The sequence below is a fragment of the Falco cherrug genome, chromosome 1 (assembly GCF_023634085.1).
Source record: "Falco cherrug isolate bFalChe1 chromosome 1, bFalChe1.pri, whole genome shotgun sequence".
Taxonomy (NCBI): Eukaryota; Metazoa; Chordata; class Aves; order Falconiformes; family Falconidae; genus Falco; species Falco cherrug.
The window spans coordinates 44,490,949-44,518,751 of NC_073697.1; the positions used below are offsets into that span (position 1 = coordinate 44,490,949).

At 49.9% G+C, this 27,803-nt stretch overlaps 1 protein-coding gene across 9 annotated transcripts; it reads right to left on the reverse strand.

The window, feature by feature from the left end:
* On the reverse strand, window positions 1–22,382 carry THNSL2 (threonine synthase like 2). 9 transcript variants are annotated; one of them, XR_008734442.1, is made up of 10 exons: window positions 22,186–22,382; window positions 21,269–21,496; window positions 20,379–20,573; window positions 19,960–20,112; window positions 19,050–19,280; window positions 18,039–18,187; window positions 17,525–17,668; window positions 15,157–15,282; window positions 3,037–9,874; window positions 1–2,580 (listed from the first exon to the last, which is right to left on the reverse strand). XR_008734442.1 is itself a non-coding variant. In XM_027815532.2 (10 exons), exons 1-10 carry the CDS (start codon window positions 22,235–22,237, stop codon window positions 13,697–13,699), a joined length of 1,686 nt encoding a protein of 561 aa, XP_027671333.2. In that variant the 5' UTR covers window positions 22,238–22,378; the 3' UTR covers window positions 13,470–13,696. The 9 variants fall into 9 exon arrangements, 7 of the variants coding, with proteins under 7 accessions (XP_055579540.1, XP_027671333.2, XP_055579520.1 ...); XR_008734434.1 differs by lacking the exon at window positions 1–2,580 and having other exon boundaries at window positions 2,595–5,955; window positions 9,643–9,874; XM_027815532.2 differs by lacking the exons at window positions 1–2,580; window positions 3,037–9,874 and adding exons at window positions 13,470–13,964; window positions 14,094–14,233 and having other exon boundaries at window positions 22,186–22,378.
* Window positions 22,383–27,803: the final 5,421 nt, after the last annotated feature.

Below are 27,803 nucleotides of genomic sequence, written 5' to 3' on the forward strand. Positions count from 1 at the left end.
TGTACTCCCACCAGCAGGGTTTTGTTTTATTATTTAAATATTCAGTTACGCTCAGTAGCACCTCTCAGAGATGCAGTTTACATCAGTGAGGTGGAGAATGACCCCATGGCTGGCCACTGGCGCCCACCGTTGCAGCACGGGTACGGCCAGGAGCCCATCGCTGCCTGCTGGCACCCATGGGAGCAGCCCTGGTGCTGGTGAAAGCAAGGATGGGACAGGAGGCAGCAGCTCAAGGGTCCTGTGATTCCCCAAGGGCTGGGAGAGGGTCTTTTCTGCTGATACTCGAAGCTTATAGACCTATAAAGGTGGTGAGCCCCACCTTCGGACTTGTCTGAACGAGACCCCCAGCTGTAGGCATCTCTCCAGCTGAGACCATCCAGGGACAACAATCACAGTGGTGTCATCTGGAGTTGGGTGCAGGCTCAGGGGAGCAGGGAGGGGTGCAGAAGTTGTCTTCTCCTCCCTTTCCACCTGGAGAATCAGCAACAACACATTTCAACCCTAAAAAAAAAAAAAAAAAAAAAAAAAGAGAAGAAGAAGAAGAAGAGCTGATACAAAACAAGCAGCACCGTGGTTTGGCACCGCTGCCTGAGGTTTGGGCTGATGATCATTTACTTGCTGTTGGGTACCAAACCCAATGGGAAGGCAACCTCCAGGACGACAGGTCTCCCCAGGGATCCTGGAGGCTCTCTGCCCAGCTCCCAGCATCGGCTGGCCACAGCCCTCCATGGAGCCCACCGTTGGTTCCCTGGGCTGATGAGGCTCCTGGGAAGCAGCTTGCCCTCAGCCTGGTACTTCTCCTGACAGGTCCAGCTCATGGTTTAGAGCAGTGGTGGGAACCACCTGCATTTATCACAGAAGAAATAGTGCCATCTACTGACATTAATAACTGTTCCTAGAAAGCGAGAGGTGGATGCTTCTCTCCCTTGCACTGATGCACATTTGGGGTCATGTCAGCTGGAAAAACACCCATAGGGGTCCATGCTGGTGGGGCAACCCTATGAGTGACCCACACACAGGGCTGGGGCATGCACACAGCTTGAAGCCCTCACAGACATCCAGGGTGGCCCCGTGGCTGGGACAGTCTCAGTACTGGGACATGGACCATGAGCACCCCCAGGAGAAGAGCTGGAGGGGAAGGTGCTGGTCACTGCTATCCAACAGGGTTTAATCATCCTTTAATCCTCTTCACTGTTATTAATGAACAAAGCTAAACCCCTCCAACAGGCTGCACTTCAAGAATCATCCCTCATCCCTTACAATTCCTTAGTATAGCTTTTTCCTCCCTGACCTGTGATCCTATGTCCTCTGATCCTGTGGCGTGCTGGATTTACCAGGGCTCCTGGAGGAGCTACCCTTGGCTGCTATGGTAAAAGCTGAGATATTTTAATGGTCCTTTTCAGCCTCGTCAAAGTCTCAGCTCCCATACAAGTCCCTGGGAGGTAAATACATTCAGCACAATGGTCCCTACACGAGTTTCAGACTAGATATAAGGAAGAAATCTTTTATGGTGAGAGTGGTGAAATGCTGAAACAGCTTGTCCAGACAGGTTATAGATGTCCCATTCCTGGAAACATTCAAGGTCAGGTTGGACAGGGCTCTGAGCAACCTGATCCAGTTAAAGATGCTAAAGGGGGCTACAAGAAAGCTGGAGAGGGGCTTTTTACGAGGGCCTGTAGTGACAGGACAAGGGGGAATGGCTTTAAATTGAAAGGGTAGATTTATATTAGATATTCGTAAGAAATTATTCACTATGAGAGTGTTGAGACACTGGAACAGGTTGCCTGGAGACGTTGTGGATGCCCCATCCCTGGCAGTGTTCAAAGCCAGGCTGGATGGGGCTTGGAGCAACCTGATCTAGTGGAAGGTGCCCCCTGCCCATGGCAGGGAGTTGGAATTAGATGATCTTTAGGGTCTTTCCAGTCCAAACCATTCTGTGATTCCATGATTCTATGCAGGGGGGGTGTACTAGATGACTTTTAAAGGTCCCTTCCAAGCCACACTGTTCTATGACTCATATATATATACACATACACTATATATAGATTGTATATATGTTGTGCAGGGACCATGGCAGGAGATACCACCCTTCTCAGATGCGGGAAAGGTAAATCTTACTGCTTGTGTCCAAAACTGCTGGGAGAAACTCTTCCCTGGGAGGATCCTTGCCCACACAGGGAGGCACAGGACCCCAGGTGGGGAAAAGTCCTCTGACAGGGAGATGATCCCACATCGCCAGCTCCCCAGGGACAGGTGAGTCGCAGGAGACTGAGTCAAAACAAGATGACATGAGCTGCAGTGAGTCGCTGAAGCCAGGTGAAGCTCAGCCTGGGAACAGCCTGTGCAAAGTGAAGCTGCTGATTTTCTGATTTTCCGAGCTGACCTACCAATAGCAAAACCATCAAAGCAGGAGGCACATTCCTGAGGTCTGACCCAGTGCGGCAAAGTCAAGGAAAGGTTCCCACTGAACTCAACAGACACTGGACTGTGGCCACAACACTTACATATAGCGAGGGTTTATTTATTATTTTTCCCCATGGTTTTGTCCAAGTCTTCATCCTGCCAGGGATCTGTCTCACCCTGCAACAAAGAAGTCAAATTTATCCTGCAGAGTCATTTTAACACAACAGATAACCAAATATATATAGTTAGAAACATAAATGTGTATGTATATATATATAAAACACATATATATACATACAAATAACCTCTTAAATGAGAGGCCAGCATAGAAAACAATCAGAATAAACACTGTAATAATTCTAATTATGCAACATATTCTGCCTAATATATTTATTTTTAATGGTAGTCATTTTAATAGCTCTAAGGCCCTGAATTAGTCCAATATGTTCCTAACTATGTTCACTTTAAATACAAATGTTAATGACTTTTCCAGAGGGTCCAGCACCCTGGATGAGCTTGCTGCACACAAGTATATTCTCCTTAACATGTTTACTTTTAATAACAGGTTTAATGATGCACTCGGGGCCTAATAACTGTGTTTAGTCACAAAGGCAAAAACCAGCTACAAAATACCTTCTCCAAAAACCAGGCTACAGGGGATCGCTGCGCTGTTTCAAAGCCACACCGGCCATCCTTTAATGTGCCTCTGTGTATTTTTGCTCTGCCTGGACCCAGGCTGGGGACCCGGGGCACGGATGAGTAGCCCCGATGGACTTTTGGAGCTGGTTTCGGGGTAAGCAGGGGACCACGTGCAGAGGCTGAGCTGTTTGGGGTGAAGGACTGCTGCCAAATGTGGCCTTGCCTCCTCCCACCTGTGATGCTCAGCGGCTGGATCTGGGGAGACACATGGGGTGAGTTTCAAAGGAAGGTGTTCCTGGGCTCCAGCGGAGGCATCCTGGGGCTCTCACTGACGTCGCCGGCAGAGACGTGCCAAAGGGGAGCGCATTTGAAAAATCACACCCACCACCTATTAAAAAAAAAACCAACAACCAACAAACCACCAAAAAACCCAACAACAACAAACCCCAACTCCTACCTTCAGCTTTGCAAGAGCTAGAAGTACAACCAAATTAAGAGGCAGGAGGCAGCTGCTCTCTGCTTTCATGCCCAGATCAACCTATTCCCCCAAGCCTGCAACCCAACCAGCCCCACTCGTGTCTCAGCACTCCCAGCTGAGGCTGGGGGCAGACAGGACCCCCTGGCAACATCTACCCCAGCAGAGAGCTGCTTTGGGCTTCACAAAAGAGAGCTTCACACAGCGGTGTGTCTGACAGTGCTTTGCTCTCCCTGACTGCGTCCAGACCTGTCCAAGCACAGACCTATGTCCAGACCTGTGAAATCCCACATACCGGGGAGATGCTCGGAGCCGCCTCCACGACCTGCAGGCATAGGACCAGCCCGACCCATCCCTTTCCATCCACAGTTTGAAGGGTCACCTCATGGGGTGTCACAGATGTCTCCAATGCACAGTGGGTCCACGGCAGCATGTGCTGGCAGAGCTGGAGCTACCCCAGGGGCAGCACCACACTTATCCCCCCAACATGGGAGCATCCTGGGGCACGCATCACGCACCAAAAACTTTATGGATGGTCCTAAATATAATCGTGGCAGACCTCAGCAGACTTCAGCTCCACTTGCATGAAGAACACTTGCAAGGCTGGAACCAGCTCTAATTTGTATACCTTCTGCCCCAGGGCCCGAGCAAAACAGGGAGGGTGGAATCCAGTAGCATGTTGTGCATAAAAAGATTATGCCAAAGATAACCTTATTGCTAATAATAACCCTGGAATCCGATCCTGTGAATAGGCCCTACTGAATGTTTGAACACAGGCATTCCTCGGTTAGGTTTTTCTGCCTACAAATATTTCACTTGAGTCTTTAAATACTAATCACATAATTCAGACGAAGGCTTTTTATCTTCAAAGTGCTGCAGGAAAAAAAAATTAATTCATTAATCAAAGATAATTAAAGGGCACAAAACATGCCTTTTTCAAGCGCGGGGAGCCAACCAACGCAGCGTGAAGCCATCGTGGGGACTCCGAGCATCTCTCTCCCGCTGCGAACGTGATTTTCCCGGAGCGGCGCCCAGGCAGTAGCCTCGCTTGTTCCCAGCAGCTCCGCTCAAGCTGTCTGCCTGACATGTGTTAGGCTGTATGTCTGCCACGCAGGAAATAGGGTTTGAAGCTCACAGCCAGGAGCAAAAGCTGAGATTGAGGCTTTAATGAAGCTGGGATTGAGTGGCTAGGGTGGTTCAGTGAAGCAGTAAATGCAAACACATTATCACCTGAGAACTTGCTCCAATTTCACACCAATTAACTAGGAATGAGAGAGGAGGGCTGGGGCTGGCTGCAGAGATGGCTGATAATCCTGTGAATGGGCAGAAATGGCTCGTATGCAGACGCGCTTGTGCCAGAAAGAGTTTGTTAGATAACGCCAGTCCCGGCAATTTTGTCTTGGGGAGCGAGCATGTCATTACTGGAGCTGCTTTTATTAGCAAATATTAAAAGCATTTGCAGAAATACAGATGCCCGTGAGGGAAGTACGGGTGGAAAGTAATAAAGCAATATCTGATTATTTTATTTCTCTGCCAATGCATCATATCACAGGGGGAGGAAAGCGGCAGGGGAGAGGGAGAAGAGATCAGGGATGCGAAGGACAGCTGGTGCAGCTCATGGAGGGGAATATCCCATCCTTGCCGAACCCCTCAGATGCTCAGCTCTGGATTTGGGGTGCGGTTGACATCTAACCCACCACCTGCAGATGTAGGTCTTGAACCCCACTAGGAGGGCAGAGAGTGTCCCCAGACTTGCCTCGGCAGCAGCAATGGGACCCATCCCCATCCCCTCCACCTGCACAGGGACCCAGCCCACGTTCACCACATTTTAATATTTGAGCTATTTCCCTTTTTTCCTGCTGGGATTATTTCCAGGTTAGGAGTTAGGGTGGAAAAGGGGCAGCAATTTAGGGGACACACTATTAAATGGATTTCTATGGATTCAATACTACAACAAATTGTATCCTTAGTGTGTTTGGCCCCACATTATCCCTTCATTAACCACTAGTTTCGATGTCTGCAAGTGACCCACCGATCCTCCAAACCACACCAGCCATGATATGTCCTGCAATCAGCAGGTTGAACTAGAGCAGTTTCTTGAATTTAGATGAAATCTTACCTTCATTTTAAAATGCATCAGTGATAAAGAGGCCACTACAAATGCAAGGGCAAGAACCCCTTGCTGGGTTTCATGATGGCACACTGGGCTGGAGATCTCCAGAAAAAAATCGGGTCTGGGTTGTTTTTTCTCATTTGGGCAGGAAATCTTTGAGAGGTGGGGAGTTTCCCATCTCCTGCTGGGGAAGGTTCCAGGACAAGGCAGGGAGTGCTCCTCATCCTCTTCAGCCCAAGGTCAGATGGGTGAGAGCAAAGCCCTCCAGGTTTAGCGTCTTGCACCACCGTTGTTGCTACTCAGCCGCCAGGCTGGTCCCATCCATCTGAGGGATGTGAACGAACCGCTGGTCAGCAGCAGCACCTTAAACCATGGCAACGCCACAGCCTGGATAGCAAAACACACGGGTGCCCCTGGGCATGCAAATCTATATGGATTAGCTTGGGCACTCTAATGTGGGGTACCCAAGATGCACTTCATTAGGGGACTGAAAAAGTCTGCAGCATTTTTAGAAGACACACCCTGTGTGCACCGTTCACCCTGGGGCAGGTCTGTGCCCTGAGAGGGGTCCTTAGTGCTGCCCCAGCTCTTCTGTGGCAAGGCAGCACCTGGGAAGTTCTGTTATCTGTGAGAGCTGCCAGCCTGCCCTGCTCCTCAGCGGGGAGCTCCAACAAAATAATTGCAAGAAAAGTGCGAACAGGGGAAAAGCAGTCACCACGCTCCTCTCACTCAATATTGAATTACTCCAGGATACAGGAGGGACCGAGATATCTCCCTTTAAAATCATGAAAATGTTTTCTTTCGTGATGGAGGATGGATAGCCAGCAAGGGACCAGGAATAACCATAATATGCTAAAAAACCTCAGGTGTGGTCCACCTCACTAAGAGCCAAGGAGAGTACTGGAGCTGAGTGAAGTTGATACCTCACGTCTGAGCAAGGGAGGCCCTGGGTGCTCCCTGCCCTGCTGTGAGTCTGATGTTTGGCGTCCTGCTCACTTCAGGTGTGCATTCCCTTCTGAACGGGCTTGGGAAGGAGGCGAAACCTGTGGCTTAAATGATCAAGAGCCAGCACCTTCTGAGCCCGGTGCTGGGGGATGCTTTCCCCCAGGGCAGGGTGACCCCTTGCTCCAGTTGTTCCAGCCATGGGAGTGGGGACCTGCAGTCCTTCCCTGTTGTGGTGCTGTGGCGTGTAAATCACTCTCCCAAGCAGGAAAAACACTGCTAAGTGGCAAATCTCCCGTACCGTACACAGCGGTACGCCCAAGCCCCGGTGCAAATCCACAGGGCTCTTCCTGTCCGCTCTCTCCAGCCTGTAATTATCTTAAAGGCAACAATTAAAACTATTGAAACGCATGTGATGGGTTTAGGGAGCATAGCTTGGCTAATCCTCACAAGCATCCCAGAGGAGCGGAAGCAAGGAGCTCCCAGGGGCTGGATGCTGGTGCTTTGCTGGGCAGGTAGGGACTAAGTGGAGCTGCAAAGGACCAAGCTCAGGGTGAGGAGGTGGCAGCAGCCTGGTCCCCAGCTAGTGTGGGACCCCAGGAGTCTCCCACATGGCAGCATCCAGGCTGGTGCCAAGGGATGGGTGGGCTGTGGGAGGGTGTTCCCAGTCCTCAACCCCACCTTGGTGCTCCCCAGGGTCTTGCAGAAAGTCAGCAACAGAAAAGACCCCATCCCCAGAAGCTACTCTTTCACTTAAAGCTGTGATTGTAAACTTCAACAGCAAAAATGTTATCTTGCTTTTTCCATCTAGGTCCAGGATCTAGCACAGTGAGTCCTGTTCCATTCCATATGTCAGATACCAAAATAATGCTACACTCATCATACACAGCCCCTTCTGCCTTCCCCATCCCTTATTGCAGCATCCCACTGCTATTTCATATTCATCTGCAAAAGGCTGTGCAAACATCCACGATGATCTCTGCTCAAGGAATCCCAAAGCAAAAGCAAGGAGATGAATAACAAAGAAGTGCATGAAATACCACTGACCTCCTGTGCTCATCACGTCTTAATTATTTATTTTTCCAAGGAATCCTTATTTTTGCTATTTTTCTGAAAGCATCACCCTCTTGGAGCCATGTTATATGTGATTTTCCACTCTGCTTTCTTTAAGAAGTGGTTTCTAACCTGCCCTAAAAAAGCTGAACAGCTTTGGGAGCCCCAAAAGACAGGGAACTAAAGTGCAAAAAAGAGAACACAAACTCTTTGTTCTCAGTATCTCGTGATCTTAAAGTGCTCAGGGTGATCTCAGGGGCATCAGGGCAAGGACAGAGCCACTCAGGGCGGCCACTGGCTTCTCCCTTTTCCGGCCCTCTTGCTCCAGCAAAGCAACACTTTCCTCTTCCCCAGATCACCTTTTATTGTGATATGGTGTTTTAAAGTTTTCTGAAACTTCTAAAATTCCTGAATTTGCTTCCTTTCCCAAACCTCGAACAGAATTTTAACCATTTGGACTAAAAGTGAGTTATTTTACCTTCAAAATATCCTTTTTTTAGCTCAAATCTTTTTTAAAAAGTTTCTGCTCAGAATCAGCTCAGTTTTGGTGGAGCAAAGTCTTTTGTTACAGTCCAAACAAACTCAAATTCCTTTTCCATTAAATATTTCATTTCTAAATGCAAGCTAGCTTTATTTTCTTCTTTGGTTTTTCTTTTCGCTTCTCATTTCCCTCCCTTCCACATTTCTAAAAGGCAATTAAGTGAAAAAAATCCTCTTCTGAATCACTTCTGCTACTGCTGACATCAATAACTCCAAGGAAGCTCCCAGCCCTGTGCTCCCCTCACCTGGGAAGGAGCCTACAGAGGGTCCTGCACCCCCTCCCATGTTCACCACTCCCCATGGATGCCCATCCAGCTGCATGAAAACCACAGGACAGACCCAGCCATGGGGCTGGGGGGACATAAAAGCCTACAGCAAATCCATCCTTGGGTTGATAGGACACCAAAAGGGCTGTGGCTTTTTTCTGAAAAGTGTAGGGAGCCATCAAGGCAGAGGAGCATCACTCGGGGTGCCCACAGGACTGTGCTGTCCCAAACCAAGGACCCCCTTGCAGGCAGGCAGTAAGTCTGTCTTATGTTCTCTGTATATTTATCGTACATACTCTACAGACCTCAGGTTATAAATCACACAACTGCATCCTTAAATGTTTCCATTCAAAAAAAAATACATATGTGCGGCTGTTGAACACAGTCCCCACTGTCTTCACCGTGGTGAAGCTCTTCATTGTCATTGTCTGGTGAGAACTGGGTCCACCTACAGGTGGATGTGTGGATTTGGGGTGACTGGCAGGAGCTGGCTCCATTCCCACTCTATGCCTCCTCTCCTCCCTCCCATGCTGCCTGACATGGCTGTGGGACAGAAACATGTTTGTCATGACCCAGCTCTGACCAGGGCATCCTCCAAGCAAGCTGCATCTTCCCCCACCACTCTTATAAGCGGTACAGCAGACGGCCGGTGTCTCTTCATATATTTATTGATTAAGGGTAGCATTTTAGATAAGCGAAACCTTTGAGGGCAGGAGTAATGTTGGGTGTAGGTGTCGTTCAGCATTGTGGGCATAAGGCAAATATTATTTAGGGGTTGCTTTCCATCATGTGAGCATCTGACTTTTTTATTTGCATTTCTAGAGGGCTTTAGAACTAAGTTTCTATTTGAAGCCAGAGGGGCAAGAGGGCAGCAGGGCTGGTGGGAGCTCAGGTTTCCCTGGGAAGCACACCCTGCGCTGGGAGATTAATATTGACCACGGGAGCAGCACGGGGATGGGAATTTACAGCACTGCCTGTTTTTTTCACAGCGAGGGTGAAAAAACTGGGGAAATCAAGAAGCAAGTGAAAAAGGTGGACTCCTATCTCCAGATCTTCAGATCAAGATGTTCATAAGCCAACAAGTTGCCGAGCTCAATGAACGCAGCAGAGTGATGTTCAACAGCCTGTGTTGTGCCGGAGATCAGACAAAGTGATCTCCTCTGTCTTTAAAATGTACGAAGCTGCAAGATCTTAAGGGCATATAAACTTACTTTGATTGCAGGGCTGGGATCTTGGAAGTCACATTCCTTTAATTTCCTTGAGCTGGTTGCTTTTCCCCGCGAAGGACATGCACAGGGTGGTGAGTTTTCAATGGAAACTGGTTTTGCCCCATTTTCCACTTCTCTCCTGCTCCAAGAAGTGCAGAGCTCCGGAGGCCTGCCTGCCTCTTTCTATGCAGACAGAAAGGGCTGGGTGTCTGTGTTTAATTACAGCCTGAAAGAACTGCATTTAAAAGACAACAGCAAGCTATTTAATTAATACTTATCATTAGCACACATAGGAATGCCTAGCAGCGAATTGCAACAACAAAGCAACTCCTTTTTTTTTTTTTCTCGTTCTTGCACTTGGGATAAATTAATTTTAAAAAAGAGTAAACAAATGATTTACACCAGATTTGAGAGGATTTTTTATGGGGTGAGAGTACTGGGATAGTAGGTATTACCCTAGGACAGCAGAGATCTCTAAGAGCAGGCTTTCCAATCTCCAGCTTTCCTGGCCAGGAGGCTTATCTTCACCTATCCATCTATCTATCTTTCTATCTCGGCATTTACGCTGGGCTCATCCCCATGTCTGAGCGCCTACTTGTCTTCATACCTGTCCATAAATTACATGGCACCCTCAGGGTATTATAAATAATAATTCAACTTCCAAACCTTCAGAACACTGTTTTAAAGCATTGGCTTATAATTCACCACGTTGTGGACTTCTCCTCCCAGCCCATAAAGGTAACCTTGGAGCAGAAAGGCATGATGCTCCGGTCAGCAGAGTCAATGCCCCCAAATCAGTTCCTTGGGTGGGAGGGGTGGGGTGGGTGGCTGTGAGTTGGAAGATGAGGATGAACATGGTGGCAAAGCACAGAGGAAGTCTGGATTGCTCAGCTCATGGGAAATAGAATCCTCTACCGCAGCCCACCAGGGATGTTTATATCCCCCTGAATTTTAACTCAGCCAGCACAGGGGACAGCCAGTCATCCCATGTCCTCCTTTAATTAACAGCACTCTTAATGACACTATTAATGGTGGGAGCGATGAACCACAGCCTGGTTCTGCTGCTGAGGTCTCCATGGGGTGCAATGCCAGGCGATGACTGCTAGCTCGGAGTTAAAGGGTAGACCCCATGTGTAGCCAGATCCCAGCCCACCCTGGGGCAGGCACCCCAATCCCTTACTGGACATGCCAACACATGGCTACAGCACAGCAGGATGCTTTGGTATGTGTGAGCTATTGGGTAGAAACCTCCAGCTGAGCCATGGGGGACCCTGTTCCTATATCCCAATACATTGCTTTTCCAACCCAACATATTGCATCTCCATCCCAACACATTACTTTCTCCCTGGGGTACGTAGACATTAGGAACATGTCCCAGCCGTGTCACTCAGTGTGAAGGGTGTCCTGACCTCTGGGAGAGCATGGGATCCCCACGGAGGATAGCCACTGGCTTGTGGGCATTACTGTGTCCTGGATCATGTGGGTCAGATCTGCTCAGAGGGACCTGAAACTGGAAATTTTGCTGGAGAAAGGTGTGAGCAGTTGATGTATGAGACAAATTATTTGACAAGTCTGTCCTGGATTTGTGATCAACTCTGGAAGGTGCAGAACTAATATATCATTAACCCCAGGAGCACGTCAAGCTGCCAGAGCTCAGAGCCACCCATCAAAGTGTCAGATGAGGAGGTACCAACTTTCTGCATGACTTTCTTCCCTCTGTTTTCCATCAAACAAAGCTGACCTTCCCTCTCAGGTGGAGACCTGAGGAGGAGCGAGCAGAGCCCTGAGCACACATTTTGGGGATGAAGTGGGAGCTCCTGGTGTGGGAGCAGCCAGGGATGCCATGGTCCACAAGCAGGCAGTGGGACACGGCATGCCCACAAGGCCAGGTTCATCCTCACATCCCTGGCACCCAGGCCGCCACGTGCAGCCACGCATTGCTCTCTGAGGGAGCGTGGCCGCCCTGCAAGCCAAGCCTGTCTGTGCTCCTTCTGCCTCAGCTCTGGGCATGAAACAGGCTTTTCCTGCTGTGCTTCTGCCAGAAATGGCAGAGAGAATTTTCTTAGTGTCTTGCCCAAAAAACATCTGGTTTAGACTGGGAGAGAAGCAGCACCCTCACCCTATAGGGGTATCCAAGAGATGGTTAAGAAATAAATCCCTTTCCACCTCACATGGGCATCGTCTGCAGTGAGGCTGGACCCTTCACCCATCGTACTGCTTGGAGTGCTGGGATGGGAGTGTGGGATGTGTTTGCCACACTTTCTCCTTGCAAAATGAACCAATGCTTTGGCTGACTGCAAGCCCAGCATCCTTCACCCCATCCTTCCCGGTGGTCCCCAGCCAGGGGTCTGGGTTTGGCTCCTCACCCTCCCACTCCTCCTTCCTGCTCCAGTCCCGGACAGTAAGCTGGATTTGCAACCTCTTGCTTGGATGCAGAGCTGGTGTAATTTCAGGCCTCTTACCCCTCACAGGGTGTTTTAAGCTATGATTAAGTGCTAAATTACAACTGGGCAGCCATCCCTGGCCAAGAACCACAAGATGTGGGGAGGCAGCTATTAAAGGTGGTGGAGTCCGACGAGTATAACGTGCATCAATAATAGGGGCAGTCGGACGCAGGGGTCAGATGGGATCGGGGGGGTGGGGTGGTTTCATCAGCACCACCAGTGACTTGCTGCACCACCTCCCAGTGCAAAGCCATCCTTTGGGGTGAGGTTATTCCTGAGGACTAGGCTGCATTGCTGCTTAAATAAGAGGTATTTTGCTGGCCAGTTTGGCTCTTAAAGAGGGGTGGGTGATGGCCTTGTGAAGAATCAGACCTTTCCTGGACCCCACCACCATTTTCCTCCCAGCTGCTCTACCCATGCAACTAGTAGAGCCATTAGCATTAAAAACATCTACCACCCATGTGCTGTGATTTTTTGCATCATTTTCAACTAAGCTGTTCCCTCATCCCCATTAGTTGGAATGGGGAAGGTGCGGGTCCCTCCTCTCCTGCAGGGTTTTGGTGGGATGGAAAGAAGCAGTGTGGGGCTGGCTGTGCTGGGGGGGCTGAGGAAAAGGCTGCCCAGGTGCCAGCAAGGTGGCTTGCAGCCCTGGCAAAGCTTCCCGCTCTTCCCGCACATTCTGCAACATCCCAGACTGATTTACTTCATAGAATTTACTTTTACCCGGCTAAATGCCACTAAACCTTCAAATTAATCCTCCCTTTACAGGACTTCCTTTGATGTCAAAGGGGGAATTTTTTTTTTATGGCAATGGGGGATTTTTCCCCCCTGGTGTAATTATTCCCAATTCCCACCCCCCACCCCCCACCCCTTTTTAGGCACAAGAGATTCCTGCCAGATGCATGACTTGTGGAGGCAGCTCCCACACAAGGTATTTATATATTTATATGTATATGATGGGAACGTGGTATTGAAAGACTCAAAGTTTCAGGCAGAAGATAAGGGGAATTTCCCATTTCCTATTGTTTTCATGGAAGTTGCCCAGGAAGAGTCTGCAGCAGGACTAGGACCAAAAGTTGCGAGACACAGCATCGGAAAGTAGCTCCTTAAGACAAACATGTCCAGGGAAAACATTTAACACTATCGCTGAGCACGTTTGGATACCTGGGAATGATCCCTGGCATTGCTTAAATTACAGGGATGGGTAAAGTGGATCCACCCAGCCCTGCATGTATTTCCCATCGAGCATCTCGGATGGTACTGGCATTGCTGGGCTGAACATCCCAGCACTGGGCCAGGATCACTGGATAACGCTCAGGAAGCTGGCGACTGTGAGAAGTGCTAAGGGAGCTTTCTGTAATAGCTAGTAATGATGAAACAGGTGGGTTTACTCAGCATTTCATCAGTTTTTATGAATTACTAGGAAAAAGGGGATACAATTGCAGAGCTCTTTACTGAAAATGTTATGAAATAGTCTAATTCAATAGCAAAGTGTGTTCTCACTGATAATTCATTGCATGGAGAGTATAGGCTCCTCTCCCAGCACAACACAGGGCTCTCCTGGGAATGGAAAATGAGCCCTGGGAGGCATGGGCCAGCCGTGCCCTGGAAGCTCAGGTCTGCGTGACTCCCTGCCCGGTGATCCCCTGCTGTCCCGAGGCAGCCAAGCAATGCCGCTGTGCCTCCCGCCACTGTGCCATGGCTTCGATCCATCCCCGGAGTGCCTGTGCCCAGTCCTGTCCCCGGTCCAGGGGGGTGGACCTGGTCTTCATCGCTGTTAAGGCAGTGATTTCAGGGGGAAGCTGGGGAACCAGGCCGGCTCGGAGCAGGGCATCCTGAAATTTGGCTGCAGAGGCTGGAGCTAAGCAACACCGGGGCGCGCTGAAAAGGAAAGAAAAGCAAGAAAACTTTTGATGTGAGCCCTGAGCTGGAGATGCTGCAGGAGCAATGGGGAAGGGATGCTTTGGTCCCTGATGCTCCCGACCACCGACCGACCACCGCTGTCCTTACCCATCTGGCTGTGAGTAGTGGTAGTGAGCAGCTACAGCGGAGTGGGGGCACAGCAGGTAGTGGTTTTCCTCCCAGCAGCGCTGCATGGCTCGCACGATGTCCTCATCAGAGGCCGAGCAGGAGTGCAGGGTCTCAGAGAGCTGTGGCCCCAGGGGAAACAGGGAGGTTTGCACAGGGCATCACCACCCTTCCCGTTCCCAGAGGGGCTTGTGCCACCGGCACTCAGCAAAGCAGGTCAAAATAGGGAAGCTGGAGGATAGGGTTCCCCAGGGACTGAAGGAAAAGGGGTTGCTGCTGCAGCCAGGGGATGAAGCACTGCTGGAAACGGTCACAGGGCCGGCATGCAAGTGAGGTTTTTCCATCCCCAGGTGCTGGGAGTGTGAGTGGAGAGGAGCCAAGACTCAGCTCCAGCTCTGCGCTGCTATTTGCATTCTCCAAGGGAGTTTCTGAGAGCCTGTAAAACCTTCCTCAGTGCAGTATTCTTTCTTTCTTTTAATAATGCAAATTGTTTGTATTTATTTTGCTGCTGCTGAAGCAGGAGTAGGTACCAGGCAAAGGATGCACAGTGAGGGACAGCAGGTGTTGGATGGGAAGAGGCAGGACTTTGCATCTGGCCCAAAGAGCCTCGCAATTCAAATGTTTGGGTTTGTCTTGTATCTCTCTCTGTGTTCATGCTTTCATCTGGTGTAACACTGAGGCTGAATTGCAGCACCCAACCCAGCAGACTCCCAAATGCCATACTCAGTTTGTGCCAACACCCACTGCACGCTGCCTTGGTGGCCAATGCCAGATCTGGAGCGGCCAAGGACGAGTGGTTTCATATCCTACGTAAATAATTGTAGGCATTTTTTAAATAGTTTTGCAAAGAAGAAAGTGGCTTCTTTTTAAAAACATAATCCAAAGGGGTTTTTTAGCATCTCCGTGCCCATGCATCGGTATAAAACCCCTGCTTTGGATTCACGCTTAGATTTTTGATCGGAAACTCCCCCCTATGATCTTTTTTATTCTGAAAAGGAGTTGAAAACAACTGGTAGCACACACACACACACACACACACACAGACCTTTCTGTGCAAATCCTCTGGCAGCGTAAGGCTTTTTGATGCACTGAATCTCTCCATTAGTGTTTTTATCAGGTGGCTATCAGAGCCTGAGAGCAGCCAGAGGATCCTCTCCACGTTGTAAGGTTCCTGCAGTAACAAGGCAATAGATGAGCAGCAGAAATGCCGGCATCCATCTGAGGGGGAGAGCACCTGTGTGGATTCTCTCACGTCTAATTAGAGTTAAGGTCCTACCACCACGTCTTTCTTGGTGGAAGCTGGGGTGGGCTTTGTGTCTTGTCCCTACACACCTACATCCCAAGAGAAGTCTTTGGGAACATGATGTCTTTCTGACTTCTGACCTGTCAGAGCAGTCTGGCAGTGACCATCAGATTAAAAAAAAAACAAACTAATGAAGGGATGACTGATAAGTCAACAGTGTGACCACATCTGTACAATCACCTTGAGGAACCCAGGCTAATAACACACTATGTATTTGAGAACCAGAAATATCCAGCTGTTTACTTAGTGTTGCAGATGCTGCTCTGAGTCACCCAGCTCCCGCGTGACTTAATGAGACACCCAGCGCCCTGCAGGGCTGACTGCTAACCTTTATGAACGTATAAGGCACATATAGGGCCTGACTGGCCTGTATGGCTGTGTAGCAATCAGTGTTGCAACACTGCAGCAAAACTCGGTGCAAGACCTTACAGGAGGGTCCCAAATCAATTTCACTGCTCACTGTCTCATTCCTGCATGCTCACAATCACTAAGAAACATTCATCCAGGTATTTTGGCCAAGATACCTTGTAGGGACAGGTGGCACAAGAGGCACCAACTATCAAGTCCTCATCACATCACATGGCTTCAAGTGCTGGTTTTGAGTAAGCTCTTTATGCTTTTTAGTAGATGACAGTGCCTGTGACCTTTTTTCTCTCCATCCTATCCTACCTTGGCGAGTCATCAGGACTTACTCAGCCTTTCGTGTCCTTATCTGTGTAGCTTGTGGCCCCAGTCCTGTTCTTCCTCTTCCCACCATCATCTCCCAGAGCCTCCAGCCTGTAATCTTCAGTCTAGTCTGGGCGTAGCCTGCCCTTGGCTTTAGGCTGTCCTTTGCTTCCCAGCCTGACTGTCCTGAGAAGTGGCATGTCAGTGTGCCTGGACTTTGATGACCTGCTACTGGAGGTGCCTCCAGCACCATCCTCCTGACACCCCTTCTCCCATCCTTCTTTCCGCAGCTCTCACATCCAGACCTTCCCCTTCACCCTCCGTTCATACCAGCCTTATAGTTTCCAATAGAGATCACTACATTGACACCAGTAAGTTGAACTGGACCAGGACACTGGTGTGAGCACCGGCCTTCCCATTTAAGTTACTAGCCAGGTCTCTGGTCTGGTGTTGCCCCATGCCACTAGAGTTGTCCAGGAGAATGTTGGGGCCCAGTTTGGAGGCCAGGTCATGCTGGGGGCTGTTCCCAAGGAAAGTTTTGGCATGTGGACATGAGCTGCGTGGGGCTTCCTGACCTCAGGGCCAGAGAACAGCCCTTGGCTGGCTTTAGGTATTGCAAAAACACAAAGTCTACTGTGATTCTCCTGGAATTGCTCCTTACAAGGCTGACCCACACTAGACTTTCTGCTTCACCTTCAACTCTTCAGTTAGCATCTAAATGGAAAGTTTTCTCTGCTTTAGATTAGTCTGCAGAAGAGGCAACTGAAAGAGGTTGTGCACTCTCCATCCTTGAAGGTTTCCAACACCCAACTGGACAAAGCCCTGAGCAACCTGGTCTGACCTCAGGGCTGACCCAGCTTTGAGCAGGTCCCAACTAGACACCTTCTGAATTCCCCTCCACCATGAATGATTTGTTGAGCTATTGAAATATTTGCATGGATGCTTCAGATTTGAGCTGAACAATGATGTCCCACGCAGCCGTGGACAGGGATGTGCAGAGGGATACACCCATCCATCTCCTCGGGAAACTCTGGACATCATCTCACCTGGCTGCCTTCCCTCATGGTCCCAAAGTCTGGCATATGCTTAGGTGCCTCAGCAGATCAGTGCTACTGAAGGGACACAAGAGGAGCCCAACTACCCTTTGAGTGCTGAGGAGCCCCACAAATTCATGCCTTGGGACGAAAGACAAGCTGCAGACCACAGCAGCCTAGTGGTAGGAGCATAACAACTTACTGCAAAGCATGGCAGTCCCTCCAGGCCCCCAGGTCCTCACAATGTGTTTAAACAGCTTTTGGAAAACACAGGTAGCTTAAGGCCACAGTGATACAACATCAAGTATTTCACATTTTGGTCACTTGTTTGGAAGCAGATCCAATCCCTGTGGATCACAGGGCAGGTATGAAATGGGAGGCATTTAGTTCCAGGCATATGGTTTCTGTACCTCCATGCTTTTCCATGGCTGAGGCCTTTCCCTGCCTGCTGAGACTTGTTCTGCTCTGGGCAAGCTGCAGATGGCCATAGATGAGGCATTTCTTCTAGGCTTCCCTACCTTCTTCCCGGTTTCTTCTCTTACTCTTGGTGGAGCCTTTCAGAAGCATCAACAAAGCCGTTGAGACACGATAGGATTTATAATTTTCTAAGTGTCACGTTTTAAGAAACCATCCCTCTCTTGTTAACCTTGCACATAATGAAACCCCAGAAACCCAGCATTCAGCAATGCAGATTACAAAGTCAGGCCCTGAAAAGTAAGGAAGAAGCTGTTTGATCTATCTCAGCTCAGCAGTCTGCAACATAAATGCTCAGTATGAGTCACACCTCTTAATGCATCGCTGAGAGGCATTGCCAGTGGCAGAATTATGGTCTCATAAACCAGGTAGAACAGAGTACAAAAAACCCCAACTTATACAAATATATAATATTAGGTATTTTCCCATTTGAGCCGATTCAGTACATACCTGAATATCCATGGCTGATGCTAATGTAGCCTTCACGCTTTCTGACAGTGAGAAATCTCCATGCTGAACAGTCCTGTGAATGATGTCGTTGCTGTTGACTGCAGCAACAAGTCTAATCGGGAGACCCATTTTCTGGGCAATACAGCCAGCTAGAAAAAAGTGAAAAAATACATGCACGCTTGATGAAGAAACAGCCAAAGGCAATTTAGCAAGTAAGTAGTCATAAAAATTGAGTAAGCATATAGTTCAGAAGTGGACACAAATGACATTCTCTAATGGACTCTGAGATACCTGACTTTAACGTTTGGTAGAACACCAGATTATAAAATCCAGTGATGCAGTGTTCCACCTGCCATGGAACACTGAGCCTTGGGCATCTCCACATTTGAAGATGGATGGACAGGGGACCGAGAGGTCAGGCAGCTGCTGTTCAAGCAAGAAAGATGAAACTTTTGGGCTCTTGCAGCTTATTAATGCTGCTCAGATGAGCAGCCTGGAAGTGCAGTGAATGCAGTTGAGTGCATCAAATCCTTTATTGCTTTCAACAGACAGTTGCATGCCTATTTGGGGATTAAGGCAATCAAGGACTCACATTTAGAAGACCAGATAATTCAATTAAAAATGGTTGTCTTGACTGCACATCTCCAGGCAAACCAAAGTAGGACCAGGCAGGACTCCACATCTCTGTTAATGTCTCACTTAGGAAATGAAAGCCCCAGTATTTTCCCTCTTTTCTGGATCAAATACATTCTGTCCTCTTCTAATGTGCCCATTCTCGAGATAGCTACAGTTGAAAGGGTGGTTTGGGATTTTCTGCACCTTGCAAATCATCAGTGACACCTGAATGACTAATAACTATCCATGAGTAATGAAATGTCAGTGGTTCTGAAGAAATCCTACCAGAGAGTGGGTGTTTTAATAAATAGCAATACCCAGTATCTGCAAAGTGCTTTTAGTCCACAGGTCACAGCACTCTCTCTCTTCCTTATCTAACATCTTTTTTCCCTTCACCTGTGATGTTTCCTCCTCCTCCTGTTGGCACAACAATTTCCACCACTGGCAGCGGGGTGGTATCCAGGGATGGGGCACACTGAAAGTAAGCATAGAAGTGGTGAGCAATCTGCACCATAATCCTCGACCAATTGACGGAATTCAGGCTCATCAGATTGTATTTTCTGGCAAAATCGACATCAGCAAACAGTTCCTTGATAGGCTCATCGATTTCATCACTGTTCCCATGAGCTGTCAAAAGGAGAAAGGAAAGATTAGATCCGCCAACATGGGTGCATCAGGCGTGAGGTATTTCTGCTCAGTAGGGTCAGTGTCCAGCCCTGGGGTTCGCTGCCACCAGGGGTGTCCCGAGCTGCCGGTCTGCCTCGGGGGCTGCACGAGCCGGGGGCTGAGTAACACCACATGGATGCCGGGTGGTTTCTGCAGACGTGGAACTCTGGACTTTTGCTAATACAAAGTATGTATTTGCCTGGAAGGCAAATGCCTGCACCCCTTGTGAGATGCCAAGGTGAGACCAGACCCAGCTGAGCAAAGGAGTCCATGGGACAGCTCAAGAACCCAGCAGTGATTCCTAACCATGGGGACAGCACACGGTAGGGGGTAGACCACTCATGAAGGTGAAGGGACAGAGGAAAGGGGTGACTCTTGATCCTTCTAGTGCCAAGAAATGGTGCTGAATTCAGTGCAGCTAAACACCAACCGCCTGCATGGAGGCAACTCTCATCTGTGGCCAGGAGAAAAGGAAGCCTTGAACCACTTGGTCACCAAACTGGGGGTGTCAGCCTCCGTTAGCCAGGTGTCTGGGCATGGTGACCATGATGGCAATGACCCAGCGGCCTCATGAGATTTTTAGGGTGATGGTTTTGACACAACAGGGTTGTAAAGTGGACAGTCCAACAGCAATGCCAACCAGCAAATACATGGACGTTGTCTTCAATGACAGTGGTCATCTGAAGTTCCTGTATCTGGGTGCAGAACCCCTTGGGGAGCAGAACAAAGATGTCCATGTTCTTCTGTCCTCTCACGCTTTCAATGGCCGAGCTCCCCGTGTCCCCTGAAGTCCCTGTTTCAAAGTGAGGGAGAACCAAGGAAAACAAAAATTGATGCATCAATCAAACTTGCACCACTGCACTTTAAGAAAAAGATAGAGAGGTGTTCCATGAGATGTTTTTGGCTAGAGCAGCCACGCTGGCATTGCCTGGAGGTCACTCGCCAGCCACCCACAAAGCAATACCACCCTGGGACAGCTATGAGGAGAGCCATGGGATGGTGGCTCTCAAGGTAAAGACCTGCCCAGAAATGTTATCCCCGACAAAGAGACATACTCACCCACCAGAATAGTGACATGCTTCTGCTTTTTCTCCAAGAAGTACTGTAAAAACTGCCCTGTGCAGGACAAGGACAGATCCTTAAATGCGTAAGTAACCCCATGCCAGAGCTCCAACACATTCAGCCCATCTTTCAGCCTGGACAGATGGACAACATCCTTGTGTCTGAACCTGCTGAAGGCCCTGTCGATCAAGTCTAGAGGGAAAATGGTTAAAGGGGCTGTTAGGTTGGGTAGGGGAATGTTTTTCTGACCTGTGGCTTCCTGCATCTGTGCTCTTCATGCTCCTGGGAAGCTTTCTGCACATCCAAAGACTCTCAGCTGCTAGAGAGGCGGTAGTTATCCTACAAATTATTTTTAGTTATTAGGAGTAAACCAGTCCAGCTTCATTGTGTTTGATAGCTCTATGGCAAGTAACCCCAGGAGACACCCAGATCAAGCTGTGTTTAAATATAAAATACAGGAAGCCTGAATTTTATTGTAACGTGCTGTTGAGACAGAGGTTGTAGCTGCCCTCTGGTGGAAGTAATAGCTGTTAAATGTTAAAATATTAAAAACTGGATCTCGATGAGAGCATGGAGCAGCATAAAGCCCTGCTGGAAGGGCAGGTCTGGAGCCCAGCAGGGTAGCAGGGCACCCCAGCAGTGAATAGCATCAGACATCACTATTGCAGCCACCAGAATCCCACAAGGAACACCTTTTTGAGAAGGTAACAAGTGGCAGCAAGGTGACAGAGGAGAACAGGGTACAGAAAGGAGCAGGCAAAGGTGCAGTAGGCTCCATCCTCTGGGGGCTGCGAAGAGGATGGAGTGAAGGCAGGCAGATGCATCTGAACACCCCAAAATCCTCATGCACACCCCTGCAAGCAGCTCCCCGCACGGCTGGGGCTCACCATTGAGCATGCTCCGCGGGATCAGCTCAGCTGTGATGAAGAGGGAGCACAGCTCCTTCACCAGCTCCCGGTAGGAGAGGCTGCTCCACCTGCGCAGGGTGTCCCCATCCAGCAAGGGGATGTGCTGGGGCATGAAGAGGCCCTGGTCAGGTGCGTACCCAGAGAACAGGGCTCCCTCGAAGTCAACAGTCCCCGTGCCTCCCCGTGTGCTGACGTACTCCATGGATGCTGGGGAGGTACCGCAGTCATTGCCAGGGTCCCAGAGCACCCCCCCACCTGGGAACAGCCCCACATCCCAAGCTGACTGCTTCAAAAACTTTCCAGGTGGACAGACAGTACCTTCTCCCCCCAAAAGTCACAGGGAGCTGGAGCAGCTGTGTCTGGCAGAAAGCATGCAGCGTTTTGCAGGCAGTAGAAACGCTGCCTGGGATTTGCACTGAGGTGGCTGGAGCCTCCTCGTTCTGCTTTCCCTGCGTCCTTCCCACCCTGCTGCGAGACACTTCCTGGCCTTAGCCAAAGCACTGACTGCGCAGAAGTCACGGCGCAAGCACGTCATGTCCCCTACGAGCTATTTGCAAAAGCTGGAGTTTAATTTTTTTAAAAAAAATCAATAAATGAAAGGAAATAACTATGCTTTTAGAGCAAGTTGATTTTGTTCAAAGGGGTTAAACCAAGGACAGGATTTAACTTAGTGTAGGAAGGGCTGAGCTAAATCCTCCAGATTCATGCAAATCCCACCCAGCAGCTGCCGGCATTGCTGGAAAAGGCCCCCTCTCACCCCGCTTCCATGGACCACCACGGCTTTTCCCACCTCGGGCAATTGGGTCAACGGTGCAGCCCCCCGACACAGCACAGCACAGCATGGCTGCGGGCTGCTGGACCCCACGCAGCAGCAGGAAAGCAGCCAAGCGACTCACCGCCACCGCCGCCGCCACTTGCAGCCCAGCCACCCTTTGCACTTGTGCTCATGGAAAACTTCTCCCCGTTGCAACCGGCTGACGTTCCCCTCGCCACGGAGCAGGCGGCAGAGGCGGCCGCCCTGAATCGAGCCTGGGGATAGGAATACGTGAGAAAGATGGAGCCAGCTGCTCCTGGTGGTGCCAGGCATCAGGGCAAGGGGCAGCAGGCACGAGCTGCAGCTGGGAAGAAATCGAGTTAAATATTAGGAGATAGCTTTTAACTGCGAGGGTAATCAAGCACAGGGTATGGAGAGCTTGTTGTCTGTCTCTGGTATAACCCCAGGGAAGCTCAAAATCCAACTGTAAAAGCACTGAGCCACCCGACTTAGCTGTCAGGTTGGATTTAAATTTGAGATTGAACCTGCTTGAAGTCAGGTTTGGGTCAGAAACCTTCAGACGTCCCTTTCAAGCAAAATCAGTCTGTAATTCAGCTGTGCAAAGCCAAGTGTTCAGCCTACGAGGCTGAGACATCATAACAGCCCTGTCCCACCGATGGGGAAACTGAGGCACAGGAGGGAGAGGGGACGTTTGCAGAGCTGTGCAAAAAAACTCAGTTCTCCTTTGCAGGGAAAGGTCACATGCATCCCTTTTCTTACTTTTTACTATAATAAATAAGAAGTGTTTTTTGAAGGGCAAGGTCAGCACAGGACTGGTGGCTGTGCAGACCCATGGTGCAGCACAGCATGTGCTGCTGGAGTGCATGCAGGGACTTCAGCCCAGGGAGGCAAGGTGCAGAGGTACAAAGGATGGCTGATAACAGCCAGCCATGAGTCAGGAAGCCCACGTCTGCACTAAGGGACACATCAACTGCCAAAGCATCAGAGTCTGACTGAACATGCATTGCCTCTAACTCTGGTGAGTAACTGGAGCCATGAGAAAAGGCTCTGGTAGAGAGTGGTTCAGTCTTGCCCTGAGCACCAATGTGGCAACAGGCTTTTCTGCACCCAGCATCCAAAAATGACTGTTTCTGCAAGCCCCTCAGTTGGAGGCAGGAGCTAAATTTCAGGCTTTGGGCAAAGTTGCCCGTGATGGTGTTGCTCAAGGCCAAACAGGACAGCTGTAGCAGAGCAGGAAGAAAACAGCAGCTTTTAAATATTTCTGAGCTTACTCAGTGGGCCAGAGCACTGTTAATAGTCTCCGTTTTCTGATGACCTCTAGGAAATTAGCTAGAAAGGGAGCTACTTATCTGTAATTATATAAATTATATCACCTAACCAGCCTGCATCTCCCCACTGTAGGGAGATCACTGGGTTCAACATGTCTGATTACATTGCAAAGATGAAGCCTGAGCCACCCAAACCTGCTGTGACCCCAGGGCTGTCCCTGTACGTGCAGCCACCAGCTCTTCACAGCACATTGGCATGTAGTGGGGCGCTGACCCTGTAATCGGGGTCCGTCCCGCTCCCAGATTTGCATCCAGGTCCTTTCACAAGGCACTAGAAAAAACAGGCAGCAGTGCTGGATATTGCTCTTCAGGGAAGGCTCAGGTTTAAACTGGTGGTGAAACCTCCCCAGGACCATTCCTGAAGTCGCCAAAAGCCTCCAGGGTCACCTGGCCAGCTGAGGCAAGTGGCTATTGTCCCCGAAATGGAGCCTTAGCTCCCCATCACGCTCCAGTGGTAGCTGGCACAAAAACCTTCAAGTAGCTTCTCTAGACAAAACAGTGAAAAACTAGAAATAAAGAACATGCTAAAAGCTGCAGGATACGTGATCTGGCTTTTCTACTCTAACCTCTCCCATGACAGTGTGCTGAGGTGAATCCAGGATTTTCCTTCCTTGCAGCAGTCTCTGCCCACGCAGAGGCAGAGCACACTTTGAGCCTAGTTCAAATTTAGGCTAGAAGGAGGAAAGGATCAAACCCACAGGAAAAGTTGGACAAGCTGATAGTTTTTATTACCAGCGTAATAATTTAGTATCACCAACGTGCATCTGTTTGTCCTTACAAGGGTCACCCAGCACATCCCGAAGGGACCTCACCTACTCCCACCACCATGGGACTTTATGTCTCTGGGCATTTGCTTACCATACGCATAATTCTTTTAATGCATGCATTAGCTGTGTGAGATAACTTCACTGATTCATCTATTTATTTTTCTTTTTCCCAAGTGAAGAGCTTACAATGAGATCGATGATCCCTTTAGCATTACACCCCTCCGGGGAGCATGCAGGACCTCCGCAAAAAAAAATAGGTTATACTAGGATACCTCCTGCTCTACATTCACAGAGAGAAATAGCAGTAGGGCTATCGCCACAGCTTTACCTGTGCCCTGGGCCTATCAGCACTGATAGTCCTGCCTAACGAAGTCATCCGTTAATGCTATGGCAGGGACTGCTTATGTGGTAGCCACAGGTGAGCACAGAACGCTGGGGAAGCACCTGGGACATGCACCGGGATGACTGTGCCATTTTCTGAGGGGGCTTTTCCCATGCTTGGCCCTGCAATTTCCATGCATTCAAGCTCAGCACCATTTCTTTAATATTGTTTTGAATTTTAAGAGAAAGGAGGGGAAGAAAGTGCCCGTGCTGCTGCACGCCAGCCTGTTGGGGCTCACCCACTGCAGCAACACATCAAGAGCTGGAAAATGTAACAGCCTTTAATTAATTTGGTCTTACTCAGTGCCTCTCTATTCCTGTTGGGATTTGCACTTCCTCTTTGGACCTTGTCTGTTCCTGAGCAGTTTGTGCTCTTTGAACTCACATGGCAGAAATCAGCTGTATTTGCAAACCCCAGCTAAGGCTGCTGTCAAACTTTTCCAACTTTTTTTTTTTTTTGTGCATCCCTCCAGATGGAAGTTCCTCAGCCTTTCCACCTACCAAACACATCCCAAAGCGTGGCGAGGACCGAGAAAGCAGAAGGGCACATACAGCAGTGACAAGCCAATTTTTTTTCCTGCGCAAGTCCCCCGAAAATTTCCAAATTTTCCGGAAAAAAAAAAAAAAAATAAAAGCGTCAGCATTTGAAGGATCCCTGCCACGCTCCCAGCTCCGCGTTCGCTGAGCAGTTTCCCACCTTCTGCAGCAGCGCGCTGTGTGTCCCCAGGAGAGCAAGGCCGCGGGTCCGTGTCCCGGCCGGGGGCAGCGCGGGGCCGGCCCGCCCCGCTGGCACTAGGTGGCGGCAGCGCCCCGCGTCCCGGGGGGCCCGCCCCCCCCCCGCCCCCCCCCGCCCCCCTCCCCCTCCCCGTTCCGGGCCACAGCGCCCAGCCAGCCCACCGGCACCCCAGCCCACCGGCACCCCCGGCAACGGCCAGCGAACGCCCCCGCGAAGGGCCGGGCTGGCAGCCGAGGAAGAGGAGGCGCGGGCGATGCGCTGCGGCAGGAGGCTGAGGCGCTGCCGGTTCCGTCGGGGTGGGAAGGGTGTTCTTCGTGGGCACCCCTCTTCTCCCAGAGATCCGTCCTGGGCTTCCCCCCCCTCTTTCCAGCAGAATCTTTTCCCCTTCGGGGGTCCCCTCAGAAAAGGGGAAAGACCCCAGCTCGCAGCCAGGACCAGAACATGCCAAATTTAATGAAAAAGCATCACATAAGCCTGAGCAGCACAAAAATCTCCCCATATCTCCCAGTCTCTGCCCACAAGCTGCCTGGTGTCTGAAAACCATACAGAAACAAAAGCTTTCAGACCTAGAAGTGACCCAAGCAACACCAGGAAGGTCAATAAGCTGGTGATGACGATGTCGTGGGGGTTGCGGTGCCATTTACTACCCCATACACAGTCCATCCCAGTGGGAAGTGTGTTATGTGGGCTGAAAAAAACCAAGCTTGTCACTGGGAGGTGGTGAAGAAGTTATGTGTGCCGTGCCCTCTCACACACAGAGGTATGAACTTCCGCAAAGAGGGACATTCCAGGTAAAAACTGGAAGGTTTTGGCCAGAAATCAAACTATTTTGGTTCTGCCTTCTCATAGGCAGACCCACATGTTGGTGAGGTTCAGAGATCTATAGCAGGAAGGGAGTTAGGGAAGCCTGCAGAGTGACTGCAGCTGCACCAGCAAACATGCACCCAGAATGATTTGTTTGAGCCTCATGTCAAGGAGATAAAAGGCAGAAATGTACAACTGGAAATGGAAGGGCATGAAGCTGCCCCTTTGTTACAGCAAATGTGGCTCTTTTTCCGGCTTTCTAAACCTGATACAAATTGCCAGTATCTCAGTTGACATGAGATAGGATTTCCACATGGGACAGCACCTCTTGTCACCTCCACACACGCTTTTCCACCTCCACCTCTGGTGATTTTGCAGGGCAAGGAGCTGCCAGCACATCAGCCCTTTCCCCACGGCTGGGTGACACGCTCTTTCCTCACCACGAGGTGTTTCACAACAAGCTCAAGGACACTCGTGTTGTGGTTTGGGTCTTGTAGACCAAAGTGCAGGACCCACTCGTAAAGACAAAGCAGAAAGGGAGCATGAGGATGGGATTGGGCAGCTCTGGCTTCCGCTGTGGGATGTTGAAAATGCTGTTACTTGGAGAAGATTGTGCAATCTGGTCCTACTATGCCAAGGTTTACATTAAACCGCACAACCAAATTCCATCTCAAAAACTGCAGTCCCATAGGACATGGGCTCTATGAGCACCCACTAGGGACTCAGCAAGGAGGATGCTGTGGAGGCTGAGCAGTTACACCATGTTTGCTTTATCAGCTTCTCCAGGTGACTTTGGGAAGATCAGTCAGCCTCTGTGTGCTCTATTATGTGCAAAACTGGGATACTGGGTATCCTGCTCAGGGAGGTGCTTTGACTCTAGCAAACACGGGAGCAGCACCAAGCAGGACATGCACAGCGGCAATCATGGACTTTGCCCACAGCTCTGGCCTTGCTGGCACCATGGCTGTTTCCCACGGAGCATCTCCCTGGCTGTGAACCTGATGAAAACTCAGATGCTTTCATACAGCCTCTCTGCCCTCCTCGTGGCAGTGTCCTGCCTCAGCACTGAGCCTCTGGGTGGTGCATCGCTCTTGTGTCATCGCTTTCCCCAGCCAAGGAGCACCATCTGCCAGGGAAGGTCTTGGGGAGGGGTTTTTTGGACTTTCCTTTATTTTAAATATAAACTGTGGTTATATATTTGGCTCAGAAAGAGGCGGGAACAGTGTTCTTCCACACAGCACATCTGCACATGCACTCTGGAGCAGTTAAGATACCAGGGTGACAATTACCCTGGAGTGTGAGGCTCCACTAGATATCATGGGTGTGGGACACCAAGTCCATTGCTTTGATGGTGATATTACATTTATGAAAAGCCATTTCAGGGAACAGGACATTCATACAGTGCATGTGTGTGGTGGTGAGATGAGTTTCACACTGGGGCTCGTGCAAACAGTAGGGCACGCAGGTGCACAGGCTCCTCCTCGTGCCTATATGGGCCTGAGAAGCTCTCCTTGACTAATTAGCTGCAACCCACTGTGAGCAGTCATTAAGTGAGCTGCTATGCTTCATAAGTCAGGATCGAGGCCAGCACAAGCCAGCTGGAGAGGTGAGCGCAGTCCCACAGCAACAGCCAGGTGTCCCTCCAGGACTGGAATTCATCTGACCACCAGCAGGCGCTTGGAGGCTGCTGTTCTTTGCATCCCAACATGCAAGTCTCCACTTG

Coding starts and splice junctions, on each gene's coding strand:
- THNSL2 (XM_027815532.2), bottom strand. CDS start 22,237: ATGAGCACAAGTGCAAAGGGTGGCTGGGCTGCAAGTGGCGGCGGCGGT. Junction 21,497..22,185: donor AAGTGGCGGCGGCGGTGGCG/GTGAGTCGCTTG, acceptor GTACCTCCCCAG/CATCCATGGAGTACGTCAGC. Junction 18,188..19,049: donor AGGAGGAGGAAACATCACAG/GTGAAGGGAAAA, acceptor ACTTTTTTCTAG/CTGGCTGTATTGCCCAGAAA.